This window comes from Neolamprologus brichardi, chromosome 13 (assembly GCF_056152115.1).
Source record: "Neolamprologus brichardi isolate AB-2024 chromosome 13, ASM5615211v1, whole genome shotgun sequence".
Classification (NCBI taxonomy): domain Eukaryota; kingdom Metazoa; phylum Chordata; class Actinopteri; order Cichliformes; family Cichlidae; genus Neolamprologus; species Neolamprologus brichardi.
The window spans coordinates 14997894-15025839 of record NC_142116.1 but is presented as its reverse complement, the minus strand read 5'-3'; the positions used below and the strand labels follow the sequence as shown (position 1 = coordinate 15025839).

Below are 27946 nucleotides of genomic sequence, written 5' to 3'. Positions count from 1 at the left end.
GCAATGCACTTGTAATTTGGTGTGCTATCCGCCCTTAAAGGCACAAGAAGAAGAATAAGCCTCTCGAAGTGAAAGTGAATAATGTGGAGAAAAATAGTTTATATTTAAAACCCTTGAACAAGGAACAAGCTTGTAAGTTACGTTTCTTTATTTGAATGACGACCGCACTGTTAGCTTATATAGGTTAATCCGAGCTACAGTAATCGAGGCTAACCTTCAGCATTTATAGCCAATCAAAGCTAAGTTAGCTAAAGATGCTGTGTTTTTGCAGTGCGCTCAGGGTAGTAAGATAAAGAAAAATCTGTCGTTTTAGCGTGAAAGTGACGTGTCAAATGAAGAAAATATGCTTGGCCAGCTCATCGTAGCTTTGTTGGAGCTGTCAGCTGTGCGTTTTTTTCGCGGTGTGCCGTCTTTGTCTGTAATTAATGCACATATATACAGGTAAAATGAACTGAATCTGTAACTTACTGTGAACATCTACCTACGACCATCTTCGCTGAAGTCACAGAATGTAATAAGTGGACCAAAACACCTATTTAGGTCTTACTGTAGCTTCCACCCGGTACTAGGAATAAACAAAGTTTGTATTTCACTGTATTAGAAGTCCAGTTATACATACCAAGACCAGTGTATTTCTATTGTTTCTATGTTGTTGCTTACGAAGGCTGGATGTCATGTTTATTTCTGGTTTGTAAGGATTTCTTTGAACAGTTCTTTTAACTACTGTACAACATAAATCTGTAATCGCTTTAAAATACAAGAATTGGGTGCAAAAAATGAAGTGAATTTGTTTTTTTCTAATCCACACCTGGTCAAAAGTATATATACAAGCTCAAATATATAAACACCTTATTATTTTTTTTAGTTAGCTATTGATTTGAGATGAAGTTGAAGTATATGGAGATACTCCTCCAGTCCATGGCATTGTCAATGTGGACATTGATGCTGGCGTTCCAGTAGTCGACACTTCACGGGAGGCTTAGCCTTTGTAGTTCCAGGGTTATCACTGAACAACATCCTACCAATTCCTCTCTAAAACTTTGAGTACATTTCCAGATGCTGGAAAACACACAGCCGCATAACTTGTACTTATGTACAGTTGTTTGAAGTGATTATCTTGTTGCACAATCATGCCACCCTGGAAAAGTTCAAAGAAACCATTAAAAGCCTCAAATTACCCTGACATGCCAATGATGAGTGTATATAAACTGCCTTTTCTTACTGTGCCAGCATATTTACTTTCTTTCTCTCTAATACAGCTGGTTCGGATTAGTCTTGTATGACGTGTTAAACGTGGATGAAGTTATGGATTCTCAAACGAGGTAAAGTATCCAAGTTAACAGTTTGCTTGGTCTTGCATGATTAATTTCCAATGTACTGCTAATTAAAGAACATATTGATGGAAAATGTGTGATTATGATATAAGTATATTTTATGTTTTATTTTCTTTCTTTTTTGCAGCAGTTTAAATGCTGAGGTTAATCAAGAAGATGTAAAGAATGATGCTCCAAAAACTAACCTCACAGATGAAAGAGATGAACTCTGTTTTGAACCACAAACGTCTGACGCTACAGGATACAGTGCACAAACAGAGAACACACATGATGATGTGTCTTCCCAGAATTTGATGGACTGTACGTCTGCAGGTGACACGGATGAAGCTGTGCTCACATGCAGCAAAAGTAACACAGCTCCAACACAGTGTTCTAATGGGCAGAAATCTAAGAGGCCCAGTTCACCAGGTCCTCACCCCTCTAAGACAACCTGTGTTGCTGCACACACTACCAATACAAAACTCCATCCCTGTCTTAGTTTTAGTTCCAAAAACCCAGTGTGTACCCCCATTGATGTGGAGATGCTCAGTCCTGATAGTCCAGTCTGTAAAACCATGTTCAACAACTCTGCAGACCAGGATTGTGATGGAGGTTTTTGTGCAGAGCACTCTGCCTTTGCAAAGGCTCAGGTAATGGAATCTCAGCAGACTATCAAAGACTCTGATCCAGGAAGTTCAACCAAAGAAAGAGAACATCTTCCTGCAATCGGATCCGAGGATGCTGAAATAGCAGACCACAGTGGGTCATCTAATATGAGCCAGGACTTAATTGAAAGCCAGCCAGATGCAATTTTGCAAAGGTCCTTGGAAAGATTTTCACTACAACTTTTTTTTGTGCCCTAGTGCCATTATATTCATAATGTCCTTTAGTTAATCTGCTCTCTGCTTACCTGTTCTGCCTTTTTTCTGTATAGTGTTTCATGCCCATCACATAACATTGAGACAAAATGGCAGGGGACGCCCATAGATGAGCTGAACAGACTACCCCAGTGTGCCCCTCCTCTGTCCCACCTGAAATCAGCACCTCATCACACTGTCACAGTCAGGGTGAGTCAACAGCCACTTCTTCTTTTGTGGATCTTTGTATTTGCTAATACAGATATGTGCATGTTGACCTGCTGAAGTTCAAACTAAGCATCAGAATGGGAAGAAAGGTTATTTAAGTGAATCTGAACGTGGCATGAATGTTGGCTATGGGGAATTTAAAAAATGTTTTCCATCCAACATGCTTTAATATTTGTAATTCAAAAGTATTACTTTGAAAAAAAAAAAGACTCTTAAAGAAATAAAGCAATTTATTTAAATCACATTGCTGACTACCGAGCCTTGTTAACCTATGAGGCAGATTTTGTTGAACTCACCATAATTATCTGTTCAAATGTTATTCTAATAAAGGATGATGCTGAAGCTGATAGTAAACTAAGGTTGTTATTGCAAAAGGAATCTGCATTTCTTTGTTTGGCTGTAAGCCTATTAGTGTGTGTCATCCCCTCACCGATACCTGGGAGTCTCTCGAGAGCACGTTTAGGACAGATGAGCACAGAGCATAGCAGCACCAGCTGTTTCAGGTGAACCAGGGGAATGTCTTCCTTTGTTACTGTCTCACTCTTTCAGTCTTTTAATACTTATGCTTATCTACTGGGATTTTCCTACACAGGCATCTCTGGGTTTTACAGAGAATAATGTGAAAAAGAGAAAATATTCAGTGAGTGGCGGTTCTCTGGCTAATAATGGCATGTCAGAGTTAAATGCCCAGAGTTCTTCAGTCTCATAGGAAGCCAACAGTAACTCACATAACCGGTTGTTATAGGCAAAGTATGCAGAAGAGCAGCTCTGAATACACAACATGTTGAACCATGAAGCAGACGGGCTACGGCAGCAACAGACCACACTAAGTGCAACTCCTGTCAGCTAAGAACAAGAAACTGAGGCTACAGTTAACATGGGCTCACTAAAATGATCCAATAGGAGATTGGAAAGACGTTGCCTGGTCTGACGAGTGTTGATTTGTACTGTGGTAGATTCAGAAGTTGAATTAAACTGCATGAAAACCTGGCTCCATCCTTCCTTGTATTAACTGTCCAGGCTGGTGGTGGTTGTAATAGTCTATGGGATTTTTTCTAGGCACACTTTGGTACCAACTGAGGATTGTTTCAACATGACAGCCTACCTGAGTGTTGTTGCTGACTAAGTTTATCTTTTCATCTCTGAATGATCACAGTGCACAGGTTATCATCTTTCTGTTTCCAGCAGGATAATGCATCATGCATCAATGTGTCATAAAGCTCAGATAATCTCAAACTGATTTCTTGAACATCACAATGAGTTCATTGTACTCAAATGACCTCCACAGTCACCAGATCTCAGTTCAACAGAGCACCTTTGAGATGTGGTGGAACAGGAGATTTGGATCATGGCTGTACAGCCGACAAATCTGCAGCAACTGTGTGATGCTATTATATCAACATGGACCACAATGTTTGAGGAATATTTCCAGCACCTTGTTGAATCAATGCTACAGTAATTAAAGCAATTTGGAAGGCAAAAGGAGGTCCAACTCAGTACTAGCAAGGTGTACCTAATAAAGTGTCTGGTGAATGTGTATCATCGCTTGATGAAATGTGTTTATATAAGAGAAAATAAGACTGGGAGGATTGGCAAAGATGATGTAAAGAATGGCTCTTGAGATGCAGACAGGGTGAATGAGAATGAGAGAGACAGTGCTGGGCCGAGTGAAGCCGTCCTCCACGATCCCCCGAGGGGCTCTTGTCAGTAGCAGTCCTATCAGACTATCCTCTACTGCTCGTCCTACAGGGACATAGTCAGTGCTGCTTTACTGCTACAACTTGCTCTTACCATCACCAAACACTGCCACAAAAACTAGATGCTGCCAATCACTAAATTCCAAGAATGAAAATGTATTTGTAATTAATGTTTTAATTAGATCTAATGTGTACACTGAAAACTGGTTGTCTTTTAGTTTATTATGCATCAAAGAAATGTATGACTTGAAAATATGTAATGCTTGTATTTTTTTTTATTTTCTATGCGTTTACCTTTAGTGTGAGGCAATAAAAAAACCTTATACAAGATAAGCCTATATAGAAATTTTAGTTTATTCTTTAATGTTTTACACTATCTACCAAGCTGTGCTCTAACTTTCAGGGGCTTTTAAAGCTAAACCAAAAGACATTCTTTTAATGAGCAAAGGGAAAACAGTTAATTTCATCATAATTTCTCTAAAAACAACAGTTACCTGTAAAGAACATGTTTTCCCCTTGCATTTTTATTTCCCTGTTACAGACAGATCTCCTCAGGGAGGGAGAAGTCCCTGTCCCATACCCTACCAAGTTCAAGGATGCATGGGATGATTTGTCAGTGAAGATGCCCTGCTCTGAGAAGAATCTGTTTCCTATGGAGACCGAGGTATAATAGTTATATAGCATCCCTCCATCCAGACATGCCATTTCAGTACAATAAAGTTAATTACTGCAAGAACACTGACGTAAGAAAAGTTTGTATTTATTAATTTTTTTTTAATGTTGTGTAGGATGGAAATGGCGTCCAAAGTCGATGGGACCTGATCCGCACTGCTTTGCAGAGGGGGTTCAAAAGTTGTCTGGATGTGAGGGTAAGAGATCAGAGAGACTGGTTAGTCAAACCTAAAATATGGAAACCAAGCAGTTGAAACCCTGAAACGCTTACACTCCAGTAAACTGTTTCAAAAAGCGGAAAAAATTCGTGTTGCCAGAGTTGCCAAACAAATGACCACAGTAGGCTTTTAAGTGGTTTACACAATATTGAAGAATTTCTGGGCATATTTGTTTCCAATTATATTGTGAAAGCAATGGCAAAGATACAAATCGTATTCCATAAGCAACCACATGGTGGCAGAGTTTGCATCAGTTGTAGTTTACACCATTTATAAAACCAGATTTGTACTTTTTGTGTTTAGTCTGACTTCTAACTTCTCATTCTTCTCTTCAGGATGCAATCCTTAGGTATAACACAGCCCATGCAAAGAAATGGGACTTCACTGCCCTGAACCTTCTTTGTACAGAGGTATGATGTTCAGTATACGACTGTTACCTGATGTTTGTGGGCTTGTCTTGTACAAAAGAAAAGGCATAATATTAGCACAACTTCCTAATGGACTACTGAAAATGTTTTAATTCCAACAACTTGTCCTGTACAGACATGTTTGCTGAACATGGCAGACCTAAGAATCCTTTTATAAGATCTTTACCATGAAAAAAAAACTTATAAAGATTTATTTGAATCTGATTGAGCCTTGTAGACTTGTAAGTCCCAGCAAAATTTAAGGCACCATGATTATCTGGTTAAATGTTAGTCTAATGAAGAATGAATCTAAAGCTGATAGTAAAGTAAAGTTGTTATCGCAAAGGGAATCTGCTTGTCTTTGTTTGACTGTAAGCCCATTAGTGTGTGTCATCCCCTCACGGTACCTGTGAGTCTCCCGGGAGCACATTTAGGACAGATGAGCACAGAGCATAGCAGCACCAGCTGTTTCAGGTGAACCAGGGGAATGTCTTCTTTTTTATTGTCTTCCTCTTTATCTTTTTAAACACTTCTTATCCTCTTTTCAGACAGTTAGGGGCTATAATTGCACACGTGTTATGAGGATAACATTTTTAGACATGGGGCAATGATTTCTTGTCATTCAATTTTACAAGATAACTTTTTAAAGTGTCAGCCCTTTTACAGAGTTTCTCTCCTTAGAGACTGTAGATAAAGTATGATCTTTATTACTTATTAATCTACTGCACAGGCTGAAACTTTATATTTTAACTACACCACCACCCAAAAGAGCCTAAAGATAGATGGCAAAGCAAATTCAATTTGAGGCCTAATTTTATAGCTATGTTTAGCATTTAGAAGCATTTGTTTTATTCTTTAATTCTTCCTGGGTATATCAATTAGGAACAGAATCGTTATAACAATGCAGTGTTCAGAATTAAGTGAGTGCTTGTGATATCCGGCACAGTCCAGCCAAATTGTTATTTAAACCTAATGCTTGTTCCCTCTCATCGTGGATTACTCAGCTAAATTTATCCCATTCAGAATTGTTTTTTTCCTTCTCTCTGAAATATTTTCTTAGTAAGCCAGAAAGCTTGGCAGATCAATAGCTGTCTAAGCCTTTTTATAGCTTAATCCAATTTAATTAAAAGCCCCCATTAAGTCTGTAAGGATGCTAAGTAAGGCCAGGCAGTAAGTTGCTCTTCCCGGAAGCAATTTCATCAGCAACTCCAACTGCCTGCTCGCCAGCAATTCCCCCACTTTTGTCATTTTTATGTTCCAAAGACATTTTATAAAGGCAAGCGGCGCTCACTAGAGAAGGACAAACCAGTGTTTAAATGATACAGTAGAAACCAGAATTTGATTACATAAGCCAGAGGTCCCCAACCCTTTTTGCACCACGGACCGGTTTATCTCCGACAATATTTTCACAGACCGGCCTTTAAGGTGTCATGGATAAATACAACAAAATAAAACCAGTGCTGGTACCCAAAAAAAGAGGAAGATTTATTTATAACACATGGGAAAAGACCCAGGGAAACAGAGTTAACGATAAAAACGTTTAAAAAATAAATCAATAAAAACCCTGAAAACCATAAATTTCACACCCAAGCCTCAACTCTCGCAGCCCGGTACCAAACGACTCACGGACTGGTTCCAGCCCGATACCAAACGACTCCGGTCCGTTGCCTGGTTGTTGGGGACTGCTGACATAAGCAACAGTTGGCCAAGTGATGAATCCACCCACTGAATATTCTTGAATAGAAAGACGTAGGTACAGCACACCTGCTGGCTGTGACTAGTATCAAGCATTCAGACCTTCATGACAACACTTAAGCAGAAATGATTAACAGCTGTCTTTCTACGGCAGACCTGTTTCATGCAAAGCGATTTATTTGTTATGCACACTCTAATGTTGTGAAGAAACACACGGTCAGCCATTCTGTAACAGTGGCCAAACCAGCTGATTGATATAACAGTTTTCAGTGTCATATTTATTTTTTGTGGTCATTATGAATGCTAACCACTGAACTTCTAAGCCAGTACAACCTAATTATAAGTGGTGCAACATCTTGTATCACAGAGGTAAAATAGTGAAGGGATACGTTGCCCCTGGGCCTGTGACTGACAGTCCGCTCAGCATGTAATAGCCATAAGGTAAAAAAAAAAAAGAAGAGGTTTCCAAATTAGGGCTTGTCTGTAAATTGTCTTAGTGTTTCTCCTCTGCCAAATGAAACTGTCACTGTGTCATTTTCTGACGAATGTCTGAGGGCTAAGCACAAACCCAGTCCAGGAGTACAGTACAGGTGATGTTTCAGTACACAAACATATATAGCAGCAAGACAACAAGGCTGTTCCTCTCATTTTTGTGCCCTGTTGCTTGCTTGTTTGCTTCCGTCTCTCTCACTGTTAAAAATGCCTTGAAATGTCAGGGTTTGACACTAAATGTATTGGGGAAACACCCTTAGAAGAACTGTAAATTAAATAGTCAAATCAAGAGTTGTGAAGGTTGAGCTACCAGAAAATTAAAATGACTTGTAAAGACTAGAATGTATGGAAGATCAATGTCTAATCGATCACTATGCTATGAAGCACTAAATCCTGACTGCCCTGATGAAACTTGGTCTGTCATATTTATGGATGTGAAATGTATAGTTTGTGTGTCCACCCTAACCTTGTGGTGAGCTGCTCTAGCTGTGGAAAGGGGGGGAGGGTTGTCTTTCTGCCCTCATCCTGCCGCATCACCAGCTACCATCTATTAGTCCCACAGGAGCGCTTTATGATGTCTGCCAGCTCATTACTCCTGACAGCATTTAGTCAGACCTGCTCTGCAGCCATATAAATGCCCCTGGCCAAATCAACCACCAAAGACTTCCTGTGGAAAATCAAGCCACCCTGCCACTCTCTCCACAATTGGTCATTTGCATTTGCTCCCAGAAGATCCATTTAATCAGCACAAGCTCCCCTGCTTACCTTGATAGAATAAGGCATGTGATTGATGACAGTGACATTCGAAGCCAATACACTCATAAATGATTGCGTTGTAAATCTGGGGCGTATGATGGAATAACTGGGTGTTTATTTTAGGGGGAATTGCAGATGGATGCTGAGGTAAGCTTCAAGCTGAAGTATGGATGCCTCACTGTGGCGAGCTCATTCCTAGATTGATGGTAGTTTCTTTGGAAAAGGGTTCTGTGTAGTGAACACCTCTGCAGCATTTCTGTTTCTGTGTTTTTTTTTTTAACGGTGAAGTTTAAGTATTATTGATATCTGAGTAGTGGGAGTTCATCCTATAACAACAATAAACTGAAACTTGAGTTTTTATTGTTGGATATGAGAGAAAATTGCGTAGATATTGCTTACTGGTGTAGGGTGTATGACCTCTGACTTGCTGTAAAGCTGTTTTTAGACCATCATCATCCTCAGATTTTCAGTTACATCCTGGGTCCTGGGCTTAAGAAAACAATACTAAACCTTAAAAAATGGCACATTTAAAATTGAGGGAAAATGAACAACAAATGCACAAAACAAGGAATAATTTATGGCTCTTTTTTAATTGCATGAAACCTGTGCATCATTTCTTTTGTTAATATTCAATGAGGAAAGCAATGCGTGGAAAATTTCTTTTCTTTTCTTTATAAAATTCAACACACATCAACAATGTGTGACATATGTGGGTTTAGGTTAATTTGAGCCTTAATTAGCCCTGTGCATGAATTCACATGTGTATGGTTGTCTGTCCTTGTTAGCTCTGTGACAGACTGGCGACCGGGCTACGATGTATCCTGTCTCTCACACTTGGGCAGTTATGATAAGCTCCAGCCCCTCTGGACTCTGAACTAGATAAGGGGAAGAAAATGGATGGATTGATGTTAAAACTCATATTTATTACATGAATGAGTTGTTCCAGTATATTTGTTGAAAGTTTTTAAAGTGCAAGAAATGAAGACGTAGCTTCTAAGCTTGTACTTATACATAAAAAAAGACAGATTTTGTTTTTTGTTTAGACAAAAACAAGTGAAAATCATGCTCAAGTCAATGAGCAGAAAATGTAAAGCACAAAAACAAGCACTGGTTTGATTCTTAAATAAATAACAAAAAGTTGTTTTTTTTTTTCTCCATTTGTTAAGAGAAATCTGTGGTGTGACAAAACAATATGTCAACTTACATATAATCAGTCACTCTGACTGCTGGCTCCGAGTAACTGACTGCCTAAGTAGGCAGTCAGCTCGACACATATCTCATTTATCAATACTTAAGCTTACATGTATTTTTTTTGTCTTTTCAGTGTCTTGAGCATTGTGAGGTACAGCAACTGTTTGATACCGTACTACCTGCTATGGTTGATCTTGCACTTAAAGCTCCTCGGCTGTGCACAATGGTAGGTATTGATTGTTGTCTGTATTTATACCAAATTATCTATTTTTAAGGGCTTTGGAAATGTGTAAAGGTGAGGCGTTACTAGTGAAAGTAGCAGTGTTTGAGGTATGCAGGAAGACGAATAAAAGTGTGGTAAGTTAGCAGTACGGGTTAGATGGTGCATCAACTTATGAGTTACAACTCGCAGCTAATGAATCCAACTCTTTGGTCCATATCAGGAACTGCTTCATTAGAAAAGAGGACTGGGAGAGGAGAGGTCCATGTTCTGCCATCCATTTCATGTGCTATGCTTTTGCACTTAGGAAACTCCACTTACTTTTTGTGAACTTGGTGCACTAAGTTGGGACTTCTGAATTTCAAAATGCAGTCTATCGCTTTAGATTTTCACAAGTATTCCTGTTCCAAGCAAGACACATTGGTAGTGCGGGTTTGAAATTGGCCGCTTTGAACCCCAGAAGGCCTTTTTGCAGTTCACATTACATGGAGATCCATGTCAGAGTCCTTTTAAATGTCATGTCCATTTGTCCTTGTTTCCCTCTTCTGTCATCAATTTTAGCTATCTGAGAATTAAAGGATTGGTATTTTTGTAATCACGTTATCTATTTCAGTCTTCAGTATAATTTAATAAAGAGAATTCAGCTCCCACTTTGCACTGCGGGATAGGGGAATCCCTCTAGTTCCTGTTTACGTTGAGAGTCAGGGACAGAGGTTTAAGTATTATCCACTTTAACTAGAGGATGGAGTTTCTGTTACAGATTCCATTTTAAAGGGAATTATTTGCAGATATTGAATAATGAAGCTTTCTGACTCTCTCAGGTTTGTTTGGCAGTATTAAGCGTCAAGCCTGATATTTATATGTGCGTTATTAGAGCTGGTATTGATCTGCTAACTGGGCAGCCTTGGGAGGCTCTTTAGCCTTAATCAGTGAAGATGGATGGGCCCTGTGTGCCTGACTGAACAAACCTGGGGGAGAGCAAGAGAACTGGGACCTTAATTGCTACCACCCATTTAGCTAATGGAACTCTCAGTGTCTCCTCTGTTTGCTAGATTGCTAAACTAATTATCTATCCTCATTAGCTCTTTAGCCTACACCACTAAACCCATATTACTTACTGTGGCAGTGTTTACTGTTTTTTCTGCATCTGTTTTTGTTACTGTAATCCCTTCTCTTACTGTTTGCTTTGTCACTGTAGCATTGGCATTGTATCATCAAATCACTGATTGGATTGTTTGATTTTTCAGTTTTTTTTCTCTATTTACAGCCAATTCCTTTACTTAAGTCAAGGATGAATCAGTCTCTGACCCTTTCTCAGGAGCAAATAGCCTGTCTTTTGGCCAACGCCTTCTTCTGCACATTCCCTCGACGCAACTCCCGCAAGTCCGAGTATGGCAATTATCCTGAGATCAACTTCTACAGGTGAAAGCACACAAAACAAAAGAAATCACCAGCAGCCTGCTGTTATTAGTATTTTATACAAAAAAAAGGTTTTCCCCTTTATTGCCCACAATGTTGCTTTGTAAACCTTTATTTAGAGCAGGACAGAGGACGTCTAAGGTGATTGAACCCTGTTGCTGTTCTACCCTATAACTGAGGATCAAATCCGTCCCTCAGTATCTATAATACATATCAGTAATGGGGGTTTTTTCTTATAAATTTCAGCTATCTGCCTCAGTGTGATTGTTTGGAGCGACTCTGTTTTTAATGATCCTACCATTCAAAATAAACTAATATCCATCAGGGGGCACTACTGCCTTGAAAACCCTTAATAGATGAATTATTTTGTTTTTACTTACTTTCTGTACCTGTTGTTTCTTGCACATTCAGTGTTGAAATTTACCTTGGCTGCAGTGGTTGGAAAAACAATGAACTGATTTCTGTATGAATGGAGCCACGGTTTGTCATTTGTTTTTAGTTGTTATATTGCAGTTTGTGGTGTAACTGCAAATATCATGTTATCGATTTGAGGATGGGGCTGTGGGCTGAGGATCTTTCTCCATGTTATACCCCATGCGTGGGAGGGAGATCCCAGTAGGAGTGTTAAATTGGAGTTCTTTCTTACAACCTACTCAGAACCAGTGGTGTGTTAAGAAAGCCCGGGTTAGCTAATGGAAACAAATTGTTATAATAGACTGTTTTAAAGTGAACACTTGTCTGCTTGTCTGTGTGCCACTGGCTTCTCATAACTTGAAGTGTCACTTTATTTGTAAAAAAAAAAAAAAGAAAAAGGAAGTGATGCAAATATATAGCCCAAAACTTATAACAGTGATGTGCTGTTGTGCTTTTGCTCCGAACATACCAGGTGTGAAGTGTAGGTGACAGCTGACATTGTAAAGATATAGCAGGTTAAAGTAAACTGCCAGTCTAAATATCTTACTTTCTTACTTACTTTCTTTTTAAGATCTACCTAAATGGAGAGAATGTAATTTTCCACCTTAAAAGAATAAAAAAATTTTTTTAAACTAATTCGGCTTAATGACCGATGATTTTATGTCACAGTGAAGCATCCGTCATCCATAATTCACAAGATTCTCTATTCGTTCCTATTGCACTCAATGATTGCCTAATAGGCTTTCAACCAAATTTTGTTTCTCGTTTTATGAACAGTAACCTGTGAATTGTGATGGATCTTGACCTGGATGAGCTACTACGTCATTGATCTGGTTTATCCTATTACAGATGTGGTTACATTTATCTAAGTCACGTCTTCTGTTTATAGTGGCTGTTGTTTTTCCGGAGGTGTATTTAGAAGTTTATCTGAATTGAAAATGATTTTTACTGTTGTGTTTTCCTGCCCAATGTTTTGTTTTGAGTATTGGTAACAAGAAAGAAGAATTTATGTGAAACAGGACAAGAACTGTGGATGACATATGAATTATGACGCAAAGCAAAGTTTTGTGTATAACAGAACAGAAGAAACTATTACAAAAAGCAAAACTTGTCTGAGTGTGAAAAGTTATGACATGATGACTATGAACAGGTAGCTAATTGAATCAGATAGGCATAAGTATTTTTCCCCCATTTGATAGTGGCTAGAAAGTTGACATATTGTTTATAGGTGAGAATGGCTGGTAACAGAGTTCTAATTAGATTTTATTTATTTTAACTTCATGTTTGGACAGTAAGTGCCTCTGTATATCCTGAACACTGTCCAGACAATACCTCAACTCAATTTTCCCCTCTTTCCATGAGGCCCTTTCTCCTCATTAGTGACATTTGCAATACCTTAGGGTTGTTGCCTGACACACTGAAGGCGTTGGTTCGGTAATACCTTATAATGAGTTCCCATATTCTTTGCAGAACATGAACATTTAGTGCTATGAATTTTGACATTCCCTGCTATCTACATGGGCTCTAATTGCTGGTCATTTTCCAGATGGAACAAAATACATTTTTCAGTTTATTGTATACGCTGCCTCTTGCTTTATTGATACACTGCTGCCAAATATCAACATTTGTATTCATTTTAGGCATTTAATGGATTCCCGCGCCAGTTTGACTCACCAGAGTGACTAGTTCATCGCTCGTCATGGTGGTGTTTGTCAAAATAAATTGGAAAATAAATGAACTTGCTGTGGAGAAAAAGAAATTCAAAGGTGGAAAATGGATATTATTAAAATGGAATAATCTTAGCATAACACACAAAATCTGCCCACAAACAACTCTTTCATGTTCAGGAGTTGAACAATCAAAATGGGCACACAGGTACATTTTTGACCCCTGATGTTTCTTATCTGTATCTGATACTATGATGCCATGACATTGCCTAGCAACTAGCTACTAACAGGTTAAAATGACCCGTTGGTAACATTTATGTGTAGACTGTGTGAAACATATATGTGGCCAATGTAGAAGTGCCTAAAAGCCTACATTCTATCTGAAAGCCACCAGATGGCGATAGCTGTAGTTGAAAAAAAGACTTCTGGTCCTGTAGAAGTCTACGAAAGAGCGGCTTTCTGATCTGACCTTTGTAAACACTTTTGATCTGAGTTTATGGCCTCAGTCACTCCTTTTTTGATCATATTGAATAAAAATTCATTTGAATTTGTAAATCTTCATTATATTATTTTTCAAAACTGGAGGCTTATCTGTGCTATGAAACCACATGTTTACTGGCTAATAGACTGTTAATCACAAGTCATTATCCGAAGAGTGTGCGGTTTCACAGTCAGACGCAAGGCAATAGCAGAAACACTCAATTTCATCTTTCAGTCGAATTCCATTTGGTTTTATTTATATAAGGCTAAATTACCACAACAGTCACCTGAAGGTGCTTTGTATTGCCAGGTAAACCCCTACAGTAATACAGGGAAAACTGCAAACAATCAGACCATTCCCTATGAGCAAGCACTTGGCGACAGTGGGGGAAAAAAACAGCCATCTGGTTCGACCAGTTGAGGGTAAATGAAGAGAAAATGTGGAAGAGAGCCAGAGATCTTCAAAACAGGACTTCAGCAACCATAGGCTGAATCCACCTTTTATACTGTCTATATATTTATTCCCTTTATCATCTTATAAAAGCACAATATGATTTGAATTCACAGCACTAACATCTCATTCATATCAATATAACTTGATTTATGCATCTTAGACTATATAGACAAAGTACTGGTCACCTACACATCACATCTACAGGAGCTGCTTGACAGTGGAAACTTATGCCATGAAGCTTCTGCCGCACAGTTTTTGTACTAATGTCAGTGCCAGTGGAGGTTTGCAACTCTGTAGTTACTGAGTCAGCAGAGTGTTGGGAACCACTTTGCGCCCCAGCACTTGGTGATCCCACTCTGTAGCTTTACATAGTCTCCCGCTATCTGCCTAAATATTTCTAGTTGTCATAGTATTATACAGCAAATAACTCCCTCCTCTAGTTCAGAGTAATATGCATCTGCTCTGTCTTTAAGGTTCGATAGAATTATTTTACAAATCCTGTCATCCTACTAATTATCTTTGATTTGGTCCATATAACCTTCAGCTGCCGTATTTTATCTAAACCATAAGTGCACTTTCAGTGTCATCTGTGTGTCATCTGTTTGAGGGCACGATATCTGTGTCTGTAATGATGTAAGTATTGATTTCAGTTGCAGCGTTGGCTGTTTCAGACCACTTGGGTCTGCCTTCACTGTCAGTATTTCTGCCTAGAGCAAAATACAGGAAAGGCCAAGAGAGGGGAAAAAAAAGTCTTCGTGTTTCTGAGGAAACGAGACGAGACAACCGCTGCAGTCTAAAATGGGTCCTGGATCGTTACAGGCCCTCCCCTTCTCGCAGTAATTGAGGGAGTGTCCGTCACTTTGCTTATCGGTTACACTAACGCTCTGTCTTGGGCAAACAGAGCAGCAAGCAATCTGCTGATTGCTGTTTTGGCAGAACTGTCGAGATTTGTCCTCTGTTAAGTGATGGATAGATTCAAGGAAGAGGATAGAAAGCAGAAGACTTGTCTTTTTATGGCTTGTCTTTTCCTGGGTTTGAGAAGAAAATGACATAGGGAATTCCAATAACAGTTTGATCAACAATGAAGGCTCATTAGTAAGAAATAAATACCCGTTTTTGTTTTTAAGTCATTGTGAGATGGTCTACCTTGTTTGCAAGAAAATAGCTGAACAGGTTATGGCAAAACTGTCAGAAATATTGTCTCCATATGCACTTTATGCAGTAGGTACGGTTATAGACGACAAGAACCAACTAATTACTGTCCTTAAATGAAAATTGCTGCAGTATATTTTGTAACAAAATCCTTCATAGTTAGTAGTCCTTCTTTCTCAAGTGTGGTATAATTTGTGGCTATACTGTAAATCCCACTGTAATTTACTTGTTTCACTTACACTTTCTCATAGTCATGTTGTCCTCCAGGATACATTATGCCAAATTAACACTGACTAAAGGAACTGATGGGGTGAAGGGGTTCACAGAGGATGAGTAAGGTGCTGTGTAAGGAATAGTGTAGAGAAAACCAAAACTGACATGAAAAAATTATCTTAAATAAATTGCTTTTTTTCTTTACTCACAGTAAGGCTTTTAGCAAATGACCTTTTCATTTAATTTGTTCCCTCTGTTTTTATTTCTTTACCGGTCTGAGCAGAAAGTGGTGGGAGGGAGAGATGCTGAACTATGGTTAGTCATCAGCTTAGGTCGCTTTTAATGGAGGGAGTGTACTAGAATGGGGGTGATTTAAGCTTTCCATCCAATGCTCTCTCCATCCCTCCACCCTAGTTTAATAGTAACTGAAAAACTGAAACGGGGCCTCAGGCAGTGCCATTGTATGAAGGATGAGGGTAGATGGGAGAGACATCATGCCAGTTTGAAAGCGTGACTTCACTCATGTTCCTGTTGTGCAGTGAGCTTTAGATAATAAATGAGTGAAACATTCATGCCTCTCATCTTCTAAAATGTAACACATTATTTAATGTCAAAAATACAGGTGCTATTATAAAGTTTTGGAACTTGCCCCATAAAAATCTAAAATTAGACCTGAATTAGATTTGGCTTCATGTTCCATCGTAAATATTCTGGAAAGGTTATGCTTTCAGCATTGCTGTGGAAGTGTTGCTGTGACGACTTGCACTTCTACATCCCCTCCCGTTGGTCTACTAGATAGTTGGATGGATCGCATAATGCCAAGTGCCACCATTGAATTTGTTAGACTGTTATATGCCTGAACGGCATACAGACACAACTTTGAAGGGGAGATACTGTACATTTTACTCCTTTTTTTCAGAAGTTGTATAAACCTTTTCATGTAGTGTTTTAAATTAAGTGGTTTTTAACTCAGACATACATTTTCTTTTGGTTTCAGGTTGTTTGAAGGTCCTTCACCAAGAAAAATTGAGAAATTGAAAACTCTGCTGTGTTACTTCAGGAGAGTTACACAGACTAGTAAGTAATGAAAATAACTAACATAATGTTGTAGAAGTTGTTGCGCTTCACTGTGTCTTTCAGTTGAATAACCTTTTGTCTGCTTTATTTTTAAGCGCCCAAGGGTCTTGTTACATTTACAAGACAAACACTAAACAATCCACCAGACTGGGAAAGGTAATAATTACTTCTCTGGTTCCTTATGAACATAATGAACTAATGAAGTGCATTTAAAATAAATTATCTTGCGATTCATGGCATACTCTGTCCAAAACAAATAGTATATTCTGCATTCTGTGAAGGTATATAATTGTTGTAGGGGAGTAATTGTTATTTTAACAGGAAGTAAAACCCTGAAATTCTATCAAAGTTTCACTAAATCTTTCCTGAATAACTCTGAAGTGTGCTGATTTTGTCTGAGTGGGATAGTGACCATCAACTCCTCATAGCTTCTTTGGTGCTCATGTGCACAGATAATTGCCATTATATAAATTCCTACAATGAAAGTAGTAGTAGGACAGTGTTTTTAAAGGGTGGATTTGAAAGAGTAAAGGGCCCCAATATGGATGAGAAGTCCTCAGGTTAAGCTGGTAGTTTATATAAATTTTATACATCAGTGTAGTGCATTCCACTTAAACATGTTATCTGGATGACTATTTCTTAAACAAGCACATGAATGTTGAAGTGTTTGTAATCGTTGTTTTTTTTCTCCCCTTTTTTTTTGTCCAGCTCTCAGACTCAGCTGACACGTCTGCATATCACTTGTGAAGGGACAATTGAGGAACATGGATATGGAATGCTCCAGGTAGGAATGTTTTACCACACACTAAGCACACAGTTTTACCTGACTTCAGTAATTAAATACTTCCATGTCATCCATGTCTTGTTAAAAATATCAAAAGCATTTCTTAACAGCATCTTTCTCTTTTAATGTAAATACAAATAGTATTCTGCAGTTTTTTTACTGTGGTTACACCTAATGAGTATGATTCTGTCAATCTGTCTATTTTTCTTGCTTAAAAAGTAAAAAATATGACCTTCAGCTTTAAACCAGTTGTATGATTTTTGTGCATATCAATGCAAGTTATTGAATCTCTGTCTGCAGTGACTCACCCATCTTCTTACCCCCCTTGTTGTTTCTGTGTAGCTGCCGCATTTATTTTACTCTAGTTGACAGCTGATGTATACACATGAGTAGCTCCGAGTGGCAAGGGTGGAGGAGAGGACCTTGGGGTGGGGGATGAGGGAGAAGGAGGCACACAGAGACAAAGATGACGTCGGGGATCCATCTCACTGGGGTGACCCAGTGAGCTTGGAGTCCTGTAGGCGGATTGATGGCTACCTCAGCAGGCTGGATATTGGTTGTGTGTTGAGTTTCGATAGGGCAGAGCGAGCTGTCATCCTGTCGGGAGGTGAGATTGAAGGGTGGGGGGTGAGGTTAGGGGTAAACCAGTGAAGGTGAGGAGTTGAGTGGCTGGTTAGAAAACATACACAAACCCACTGTCACACAGATTGACGTAGCTGTGGGCCACTGAGCAGAACCTTCACCCCTGACAAGCTGTTTAAATATCCGCATTGTGATTTGAATTGGATGTTCTCTTTCTCTTATGCGTGCCACAAAAACAAGATCTGGTCTTTCATGGCATGAAGCTCAAGCACCACACTGAAAATACTTCCCCAAAGAAGCATGAGTCCTAGAAATAAGCACAAACATATCGGTTATTGGTATGGCTTTATCTTATTTCAACAAATCCCTGGGCTGTTTTTTTAAATTTAATTTCTTGGACTCTATTCAGTGTAGATCTTGAACTTTGTGGGTAACAGAGAGGATTTTGAAATGTGGAAAATGTCATTAATATCAGTCCAGACTGTTATTTCGGTCATTTTATATCACATTATATATGTTGGGTTTTTTTAGCTGGATTGGGTTGAAGTTTTTTAAGACTGAAAAACATATTTAGGTCATGTGACTACAAAAGAAGCCTGACTCATCACCACTCCACCACCGTGCTGGACATGGTTTGAGGTGTTTCTGCTGAGAAGCTGTGTTGGTTTCATCAAACATCTCCAAAGGACATCAAGAAGTCTTGGTGTTTGTTCAGATCCAACTTGGCAAACCTACACTGTGCTGCCATGTTCTTTGCAGAGAGAGAGAAGAGGGTTTCCCTTGGCAACCCTTCCATACTATTGTCTTTTTCTTATTGTATTGAACTTTAAATTTTTAACATGGTAGCTGAGGCCTGTAGAATCAGAGCTGTAGCACTTTTCTTTTCTTTACCTGACTGTATATTGATTCTCAGGGTTTGTGACTGTAGATTGTGACACTAGGAATTGGTGTCAAATTGGTTTGGTTGTAGTTTTTGACATAACTCAAATATGTTGTTCAGTCTTAAAAATTTCAGATGGACAAGTCCTTTACTTTTAGTAAGTTATAAAAGATGCAACGGGATAAAACGCAGATAAAGTTGGCAGACTGCTGAACATCAATGACCTTTTATTGCCCGGTTCCTTTTTCTCTTTGTTGAATAAACACTGAATAGATAATGAATAGTGAGGCCTCTTAGAAAATGCAAAACTCAGACATGTGCAAAATCTGCACACATTCATGCACTGTAGATTTGAAGTACATCTTTAGACTTCATGGGTTGTGTTCTGTTACAGTTTCCTGATTGGATTATTTCCATGCAGGAAGGATCATTGCAATGATCGTTATAGATTTATCTGATATAAATGGCCACAGTGGACAAAAGGATAGATAATGAGACACTAATTGAAGTATTTGTTTAAATAACAGGAGTGACAGTGACAGAATTTCACAGATTCTCTCATTTGCACTGATAGGTCAAAGGGCAGTATGTCATACTGTACATGTCATGTCATGCAACAAACCAAATAGAAATCTGTATTTTTTAAATAAATGTTAATTTCAAGTTTGAGGCCAAACAAATGTCCTTCTTTTTTCTTTTCTTTTTCTTTTTTTTGTATTTCACTAGGTGGACTTTGCCAACAGGTTTGTAGGTGGTGGAGTCACAGGACATGGACTGGTCCAAGAAGAAATCAGGTTCCTTATCAACCCTGAACTCATTATCTCTCGCCTCTTTACTGAAGCTCTTGAATACAATGAATGCCTCATCATCACAGGTGTGTAGTTTCTTTCTTTTTCTCACACAAACATATGTATTTTTAAGTCTTGAGGCTTTGATTTGTATGACATTTTTACTGGGAACTTGATCACTGCAATCTTTTTTTTTTTTTAGTTAAAGAAAAAGTGATTTAATGTTGGTTGTCTCCCTGCTCTTTCTGCCTGGGGAATGGGTCCTGACTTTTGTTTGTGCTTATGTGCTGAAAAGCTTTCTTGGAGTCACTGAGCAGGGCGCTGTAAGAGTCACCATGTGGGGACTTTGTTGCCCTCCAGGGGATCTCCATGCTCACCTGGGCAACAACAATGAGAGCCTGATGATCCTCCAGAGAGTCCATTTATTAGTTAGAACCTCTGATTCAGAAGGAACAGTGTGGTTTCAACCTGGTTGTCAAACACTGGAAAAGGTCTTGATCATCTCAAGGATATTTATGGGAGTTTGACTAACGGTTTCCCCTGGGATGTCCTGTGGGATTTTTTCAGGAGTATTGTGTATTTGGCCTCTTGTTTTGGGCTATAGCTAAGTGAAAGCATGCTATGCATTGCTGGCACTTAGTTGGGCTTGTTTGTGGTGGGGTTTGGGCTCTGCCAGGTCTGCCCTTTGTCACTGGTTGTCTTCATAACTTTCATGGGTAGAATTTTGAGGCATAGCCAAATAGCGGCTTGTCTCTAGCTCGAGGGCCTCAGAATCACCTCTTTGCTTTTTGTGAATGAGGTGGGTTTTTTTGTTTTTTTTTTTTAAATTCAATGACTAATGACCTCCTGGTCATACTGGGGTGGTTTGCAACTGAATGTGATATGGTGGGAATGATAATTGGCAAGTCAATTTTGAGATAGTAGTTGTTGGCTGGAAATGGGTGGAGGGCTCATTCAGTGCTCACTCCACTTGCTGTCTCGAGTAGAGGAGCTGTGCAGCGTGGGGTACAGTGGGATCTGTGGTGGTGGTGAAGAGACAGCAAAGCTATCAATTTACTGGTTGATCTACATTCCTACACTAATAAGTCAGTAGCTTTAGGTAGTGACTGAAAGAGTAATTTTGTGGACATAAGTGGGGGAAGTGAGCTTCCTCCGAAAGGGCTCTCCTTTAAAGATAGGATGAGGAGTCATTTAGGAGGGGCTCAGTATTGAGCTGCTATAGTACCTTTACATATCAAAGGACATGGTCGAGGTGGTTTAGACATCTGACTAAGATACTTACAGGCACCTTCTACAGGTATCGCCTACCAGGAGAAGATGTGGCGGAGTCAGGACGTGCTTGAGAGCTTACATCTGTTGGTTGGCTGTTGGTGTCCCCCTTCTATACCGCCTTTCAGAGCTTGAGGAGGTGGTTATGGAGAGGAAAATCTAGAGTACTGATCCTGCAACATAGAAACATTGTCATGAAATAGATGGATAGATGGATAGATAGATTTATTGATTGTGTAATAATACTTGAGTATCAATGCAAGCTGTCCCCTTATGTAATGTACATGTACTGGATTATTTCAAGTAGAAAGTAAACACTATTACAAAACATATAGAACCACTAGACACTGATATATGGTGTAACCAGACTATAAATACTCTACATTTAATTTATCTTCATGCCATGGGGTATATAGGCTATTATTTGGCAATTATTCCTTGGTATTGTGTTGGCTTTCCTCTTTCTCCAATAGAAACTAGACACATCTATGTATCTCCCATGCCTTTCTAGTATTACATTTTGGTTCAAACCGGTGTTTCGTCCATCACTGAGTTATTTTCTCCTGTTCATTGAGCTCTTTGTGTTTATTGGGCTCCATTTATTTTTGCCCTCATACTTCCTTCCAGTCCGAAGGTAAATCCATTGCATTGATTCAGATGGGACTGCTTGGTTATCCTTCATTTCTCCCAAGAAGAATTGCTCTATTTTTCAATCTCCAACTCACTGTTTCGGTTATTCTTTCCTCTCATTTGCCTCCCTCCTGCAATTCTGGTCATCCTACCTTTTCTTTTTTTCTTTTTTTTCCATGCCTCACATCTCGACAGTGTCAACAGAAAGAAGTATGTGCAGATTAAGATATGCAGACGTGTGGAAAAAAGTAAACATAATATAAACACTTACTTTGTTTTACTGTTTTGATGCTTTTATTTCATAAAATGATCATTTTGAGACACTATGCTGTTTGATAAATTCATCTTTTTGGCATGAGAATATATCTTTTTGACTTAAATCGCTCAAAAATGCCTGCTATTGATTGATTCAGCTTTTTTGTAACGTGACACAAATCTGAAAAAAATTAAAATACATTTGCATTGTCGGATGTCCCTCGGCATACTTTATATGCTTGTTATTTTGGGGGGTTGAAAAGTAGAAAAAACAAATAGTTAGGATGACGTTCATGCTGCTGGACCACTTAACAAAGAAACACACACAATGAAAAAAAGAAAAACGAACTCTGTCAGCAAGCCAATCGTTGTCTGTTTTTATGTGGCGCCATGTTGTCTTCCTTGAAATTCCTATCTCTCCCCAGTGACCTTCAGGTGGTTAGTCACTGTCCCCCTCTTTCCCTCCCCTCATAGTGCTTCCCTCCCTCTTCCATCCTCCTCCTCTCCACTTAACTTTATTACATTTGGACAGAAAAGAATTTATAGCCCAACTAAGGTCATTGCTGCACTAATGGAATGGGCCACTTATGCCATAGATTCATTAAAATCTTCAGTATTCCTTGCACGAATGCTGTGTTTCCTCTTAAAGTCCCATTTCTCTTGCTAGACTCTTTTCTCTTTTGTCAAGTTGATCATATTTCTTCATCTTTAGCGATGCCCTAGCACAAGTGCATCTGGAACTTTAATGTCAGAGTACTTGTAAAACAAAACTCAAGTCTAAGTTTGAATGCCCACTGGCGTTTTACACCGGAAGGCAAGGTCTGCGATGCAATCTCCTGATGGACGTCAGCATAGCGGGATGCCATTATGGGCGGTTGCCAGACTGAAGTGGCTCAAGGTGAATAGAGAGGAGGAAGAATTTTGGTGGACACAGTGATATGGGCAGCCTGTTCTTTGACGTTAGGAGTCGCTGGTGTTGTAGAAAGCACTTTAATTGCAGTGCTGGACCTGCAGTTGCACAGTATGCTTTAAATAAAGCAACTGCTCCTTTTGTTTGCACAGCCAGTGCCTTACTAGAAAACGCAATTTCTGTGGAAACAAAAAAAGTTTTATATGTAATGCAGAAAAAAATGTACATTAAAATATTTTTATTAAATATTTGCAAAATTATCCGTAATTGTTGGTTTTTGTTCTAGTGGCTTCTGCCCATTAACTTAAGAAACACTTTCTCATACTCTACTCATACAACTTTAGTTCACATGTTTAACTTCTACTCTTCAACAAAGTGTTATATAACCACATCATTCCTAATGTATGGAGCCTTTAAGGGGCAGCCTTTTCAGAAAGAAGCACAGGTGTATTATTCTAACCCTTAGGACATAACCCTAGGTGTTACAAAGGACTCAATCTCTTAAAAACACGGGTGTGTCAGTAATTAATTTTTGCTTGTTCTGTTCTTACATTTTCTCCCAGTTGTAGCTCAAAGCTTTTCATTTAAAACCCCATAGCAGATTACTTATTAAATCAGTGGGCTTTATTCATGACAATTCAATATAAGCTGATACTCTGTATGCTCATGTGGAGCATAGAAAGCGCTAAATTTGATTTTAGAACCTGCAGTGTGCTTTGACTGCTGAGCAATTAGTAATATCGTATTTCCCTCGTCTTATACTGCAGGAGCTGAACAATACAGTAAATACTCTGGCTATGCTGAGAGTTACAAATGGGTGGGTATCCACAAAGACGAGACACCCAGGTAATTTTTTCTCTTCCCTCCATAGGATCATTTTTGTGTTTGTTGGTACTTGTGCTGATGTTTTAAATGTAAAATCTTTCTTTCATTTCCAGGGATGACTGGCAGAGAAGATGTACAGAGATTGTGGCCATTGATGCTCTTAAATACAGGCACTTCCTGGAACAGTTTCTCCCCGAGAAGATGACCAGAGAACTCAACAAGGTGAGGGAAGATTTAGTTCAGCGGTTCTTTTTCGTGTGTTTGTGAAAGGTGGCAAGAAACCTATAAAGTACTGCTCTAATTTGTAGTACCTTTTTAAAGGTGTCAGTGCGATGGTGCTGAACACGGCCGATGTTATATTGTTTTTGATCAAATGTTCACAACCATGAGCTTTGACATTTTGTCTGGTACAGCAGCTAAAATCTAAGTGATATGTAAAACCACTCAACTGCTAAATACTACATAACTCTCAATAGTATTACTCCCAATTTACTGCAGTTTTTTTCTCCACATGACTAAGAAAAAGATATATTATGCACTTTGTTAACAGACTTTTTTCTCTTCTCAGTCGAGTAAATACTTTATTGCATATTTTTATATTTGCTTATGGTTCAGCTTGAGGGTTAACACTTGCCCCCACATTATACATTAATGTGATTTTAATTAATTTTAATAGACTCTGAGAGATCATAGAAAAGACTGTACTGTTTGTTTGTCTTCCCCACTCTTACATCCTTCTCCCTCTTTTGTTTTCGTTCCAGGCATACTGCGGATTCCATCGAAATAATGCCAACAGGAAGCACCTCTCTGCGGTGGCCACAGGCAACTGGGGCTGCGGAGCTTTTGGCGGAGACACACGGCTCAAAGGTATAATTGGATGATTTATGGCAACAAAATCTATAAACTAGGCTAGCATCTGTGTCACATTTCTTACGTTAAAATTTTAAGGCTGGATTCCCAAGATTGCAGTGAATATCAGTAGCTCCGACTTGATCACGGCATCTCCCAGTCAGTAGAGCCCCTGCTGAAGGACTTTCAGCATTTATGTAGCTAATAGTGTACCACAATTTCCAAGATGCTGTTTCTCTCAAGCCTCTCTAGTCAATTAGAAGCTCTCCCAGGGTGTCACTCTCCTGTCCCTTTTCAGTCTTTTATAGATCATCTGACACATTTATGTTTTCCATTAAATGGGCGATTGATTACAGAGAAAGATGACCATAAATCCAGCTGATGCTGGTCTCCGTTGGCTTACACAACATCAGTCTTCATAAGCAGGGAGACCCTTACTGTTGTTTTTTGGCCAATTGTGTGTTGGATGTGCAGAGTTTTCTGTATGCCTAAATTCATGGCGCATGTACCCTGTTTTTGCTGTGCACATCAGTGCTTTAAGGCTGTGCTTCTGGACAGTTGGATTTAAAACGGAAGCTACTAATTTCCTCTGCAGCATGCTATGAATAGATCCCCTGGACTTCACATAGTCCCCAAGGATGATATTAGCTTCCGGGGGGGCCCCGCCCATTAGCTCCAGTGTTAGCATAGGTAGTATTTTTGGAAGCTAATAACTGTATTTTACATGAAAGTCCAGGAGCTGACTTGAGATGTGGTATTTACATAACACTAGGCGGGTATTTTGAAGTAAAGATTACAGAGCTTTTGCAAATGATGTCATTAATCTGAACTGTATAACCATTCTGTTAAATATTTAAAAATCATGAAACCTAATTTGCAAGAGCTCAGAGACTGAATGCTGTTTACGAGGCTATTCTACCAACACTGGATTATTTACTCCACTAATACAAATTGCCACTCATGTTCTTTTATGCCACAGGCTGTACGTTATCTGGCTTATTGACCAATTATTTAGTCTGTCATGCTTTTCAGCGCTCAATTACACCTTTATAGTTTTATTCTGGAACCAATGGAGTGAATGTTGTCGCCTGAATTTTCGTCTTGAAATTCGCCTTCTCTCCTTTTCAGCGCTGATTCAATTCATGGCAGCAGCAGAGGCTGGGAGAGATGTGGCGTATTTCACATTTGGAGATGCTCAGCTGATGAAAGATGTTCATGAAATGCACGCTTTCCTCACCGAGAGTCGGGTCACCGTTGGTAAGATTCACACACAAGACGTTTGTGGCTAAGCTGTGGTCACTCAGTAGAATTATTAGAAACAGGAACTCTTTGCTTTTGCACCTCAAGGAGGTTTTCCTTCTTGGTGTCATTACAGGACTGTGTGTATAAATAACAGCACACACTCCATGGGTATGTTAAGGTACTCTACCATATGGGCCATCTCCCCGCTCCTCAGCCCATCCATTCAGCCTGAGCCGCAGAGTGGATTACTGCCTAAACTGGCCCCGGCCTCTTCCCTCCCCCTCTTTTCATTTTTCTTCTGTTGACATTTATTGAAGCCTTTCAGAGAAATTCCCCTCTAGCCATCCATTTCCTAAAGTGGAGCTACGGGGTGGGGGGGTGGGGAGGGGGAGGTTGCAGTATGTGAGTGCGTATGTGCGCTTGATTTATAAATGAGCCCGAGTACACCTTCATTTTTTTTTCTTACCTGCTTGAGTGTCTGTGTTTCTCTCGTTCACGATTCGTTTGTGCTTTTGGTCCTATTCTCTTAAATCCCGTCTTCCTTACATGTTTCTTGACCGCATCCCTTTTGTCTCTCCTCCACCTCTCTTCTCCTCTCTCCACCACCCTTTTTTACCCTCACAGGGCAGCTGTACGACCTTTTAAACCAGTACTTCAACGAGGTGTGCAAGAATTGCCGCACGACACGACCTGACGTCAGCCTCTACAGATTCATCTATGAGACAGTCTCTTCCCCAGCAGCCTCCGACACCTTGAACACTGCTAAGGATTCTGGGATGTCTCCTGTGACTTCAGACTCTCATTAACAGGAAAACAACTGTAACCTAATCTTACCTCCCTTCTCCTTTCACACTTTGAAAAAGAGGCAGTGTGCCCTTAGTATTGTGGTTACGGTCACTTGTTTTCCCCTCGCTCTCTCTCTTTCTCTCTCTCACACACAGACACACACACACACACACACACACACCCTTTAAGTTTGTGATCCCAACATGCAAGCTATCAAAACACATTTCTGCCTTTCTCACTGGTGGTATTATAGGAATCTCATAGTACGGCACCAAATGTGGTGACTTTTTTCAGAGACTTATAGCAATAGTAAATCCTGGTTGCTGTTCTTTCTTTAGTCCAGATGTAATGTGGAGGGTTTGTTTTTTTGTTTTTATTACACACTAAATACAAATATGCCCAAATATTCATCATATGCATGATTGTGAACAAATTTCACCATTGATAATCCAGGACATGATAATCCTCCCTGGTTATCGTGTCTTGTATTGTGTTTGCTACACTTTCTGGATGAGTTTTGTTCTCTACTTACTGTACCTGGGCTATGGTGAGGTGCCTGAATGAGATGCCATTCTGTAGTCTATGCATGGGTAACATTTATTTATCAAGTATTCTACAAATATATGCTGCTCTTTTATATCCTGTCTGATACCGAAGTGTAACATACATATTGTCCTTAAGGCATATTTTACTATGGATCACAACAATCAAAATAATCACTAGTAATGTAAATCATCTCAAATTAAACATACAGGAAATTTAAGCTCACAGTCTAGACGTTTCATTTTACTCTGAACAACTTCATTTGCTACATACAGGGGGATTAAATAAAGTTAAAATGGCACGAACAATATTTTTGTTAATGTTTTTACACAACATTTATTTTGGGGATCATGTTTTCTATTATTTACTGTGTTGTCTGATTGGCAGTGTGGATTCTATTTAATGGGTTTGGTTACATTAAAGCCTGTGAGTATTGCATAGAACTGTAATTTAGGCTTTTAGGTTGTACGTTTTATTAAAATTTCTTAATAAAAGTATGACATGTATTTCTCTGCTCTGCGTTGCGTTTCCCTGCTCAAATACACACGGTTCACTGACTAAAGTGATCACAATGTGAAATTTAGGCGCGATGATTGAACCGAAAATTCTTTAAAGAGGTCGTTCTGTAGTGTAACATTATGTAGTTTCTATACATCAGGGTAATGTAATTATCCATCAAAAATAACAGATTTTGCTGCAATCTCTGGGCTTCGTCCAGTTTGGAACAGTGTCTTGGCACTGCACTTCACTGTCACTTAATTTCATGAAATCATACATTATTTAATCATCTGATTGATTTTTGTGATAGCACGTGTACCTAGGGCTTTCAGAAAAATTAAATTCCGCCTTCAAACATGCTGTATTAGATGAATTAGGGCTCCTAAATAACCTCATGACGTGGACTTCCATAAATGGTGTGTAGGCTTGGCTGGGGTAAGTGGATTACACATTATCTGCTTCTTCTGCTCTTTGTACTGAGCC

The 27946-nt window shown here is 39.2% G+C and overlaps 1 protein-coding gene across 2 annotated transcripts; it reads left to right on the top strand.

The window, feature by feature from the left end:
• The first annotated feature begins 26 nt into the window (after positions 1-26).
• On the top strand, positions 27-27413 carry parga (poly (ADP-ribose) glycohydrolase a). Of its 2 annotated transcripts, none has more exons than XM_006783836.3 (18): positions 27-132; positions 1260-1322; positions 1465-2133; positions 2248-2380; positions 4637-4759; positions 4884-4964; positions 5321-5395; positions 9660-9752; positions 11014-11168; positions 16543-16622; positions 16718-16778; positions 17331-17406; positions 19595-19742; positions 23488-23566; positions 23659-23767; positions 24307-24412; positions 25523-25651; positions 26261-27413. In XM_006783836.3, the coding sequence occupies exons 2-18, from the start codon at positions 1306-1308 to the stop codon at positions 26440-26442; spliced, it is 2316 nt and encodes a 771-aa protein (XP_006783899.2). In that variant the 5' UTR covers positions 27-132; positions 1260-1305; the 3' UTR covers positions 26443-27413. The 2 variants fall into 2 exon arrangements, with proteins under 2 accessions (XP_006783899.2, XP_006783898.2); XM_006783835.3 differs by having other exon boundaries at positions 1462-2133.
• The last annotated feature ends 533 nt before the right edge of the window (positions 27414-27946 follow it).

Bases quoted from the DNA above. Each gene is read 5' to 3' on its own strand.
- parga (XM_006783835.3), top strand. The intron at 2,381-4,636 runs GTGAGTCAACAG...TCCCTGTTACAG, and splicing joins ATCACACTGTCACAGTCAGG to ACAGATCTCCTCAGGGAGGG. The intron at 5,396-9,659 runs GTATGATGTTCA...TTGTCTTTTCAG, and splicing joins TGAACCTTCTTTGTACAGAG to TGTCTTGAGCATTGTGAGGT.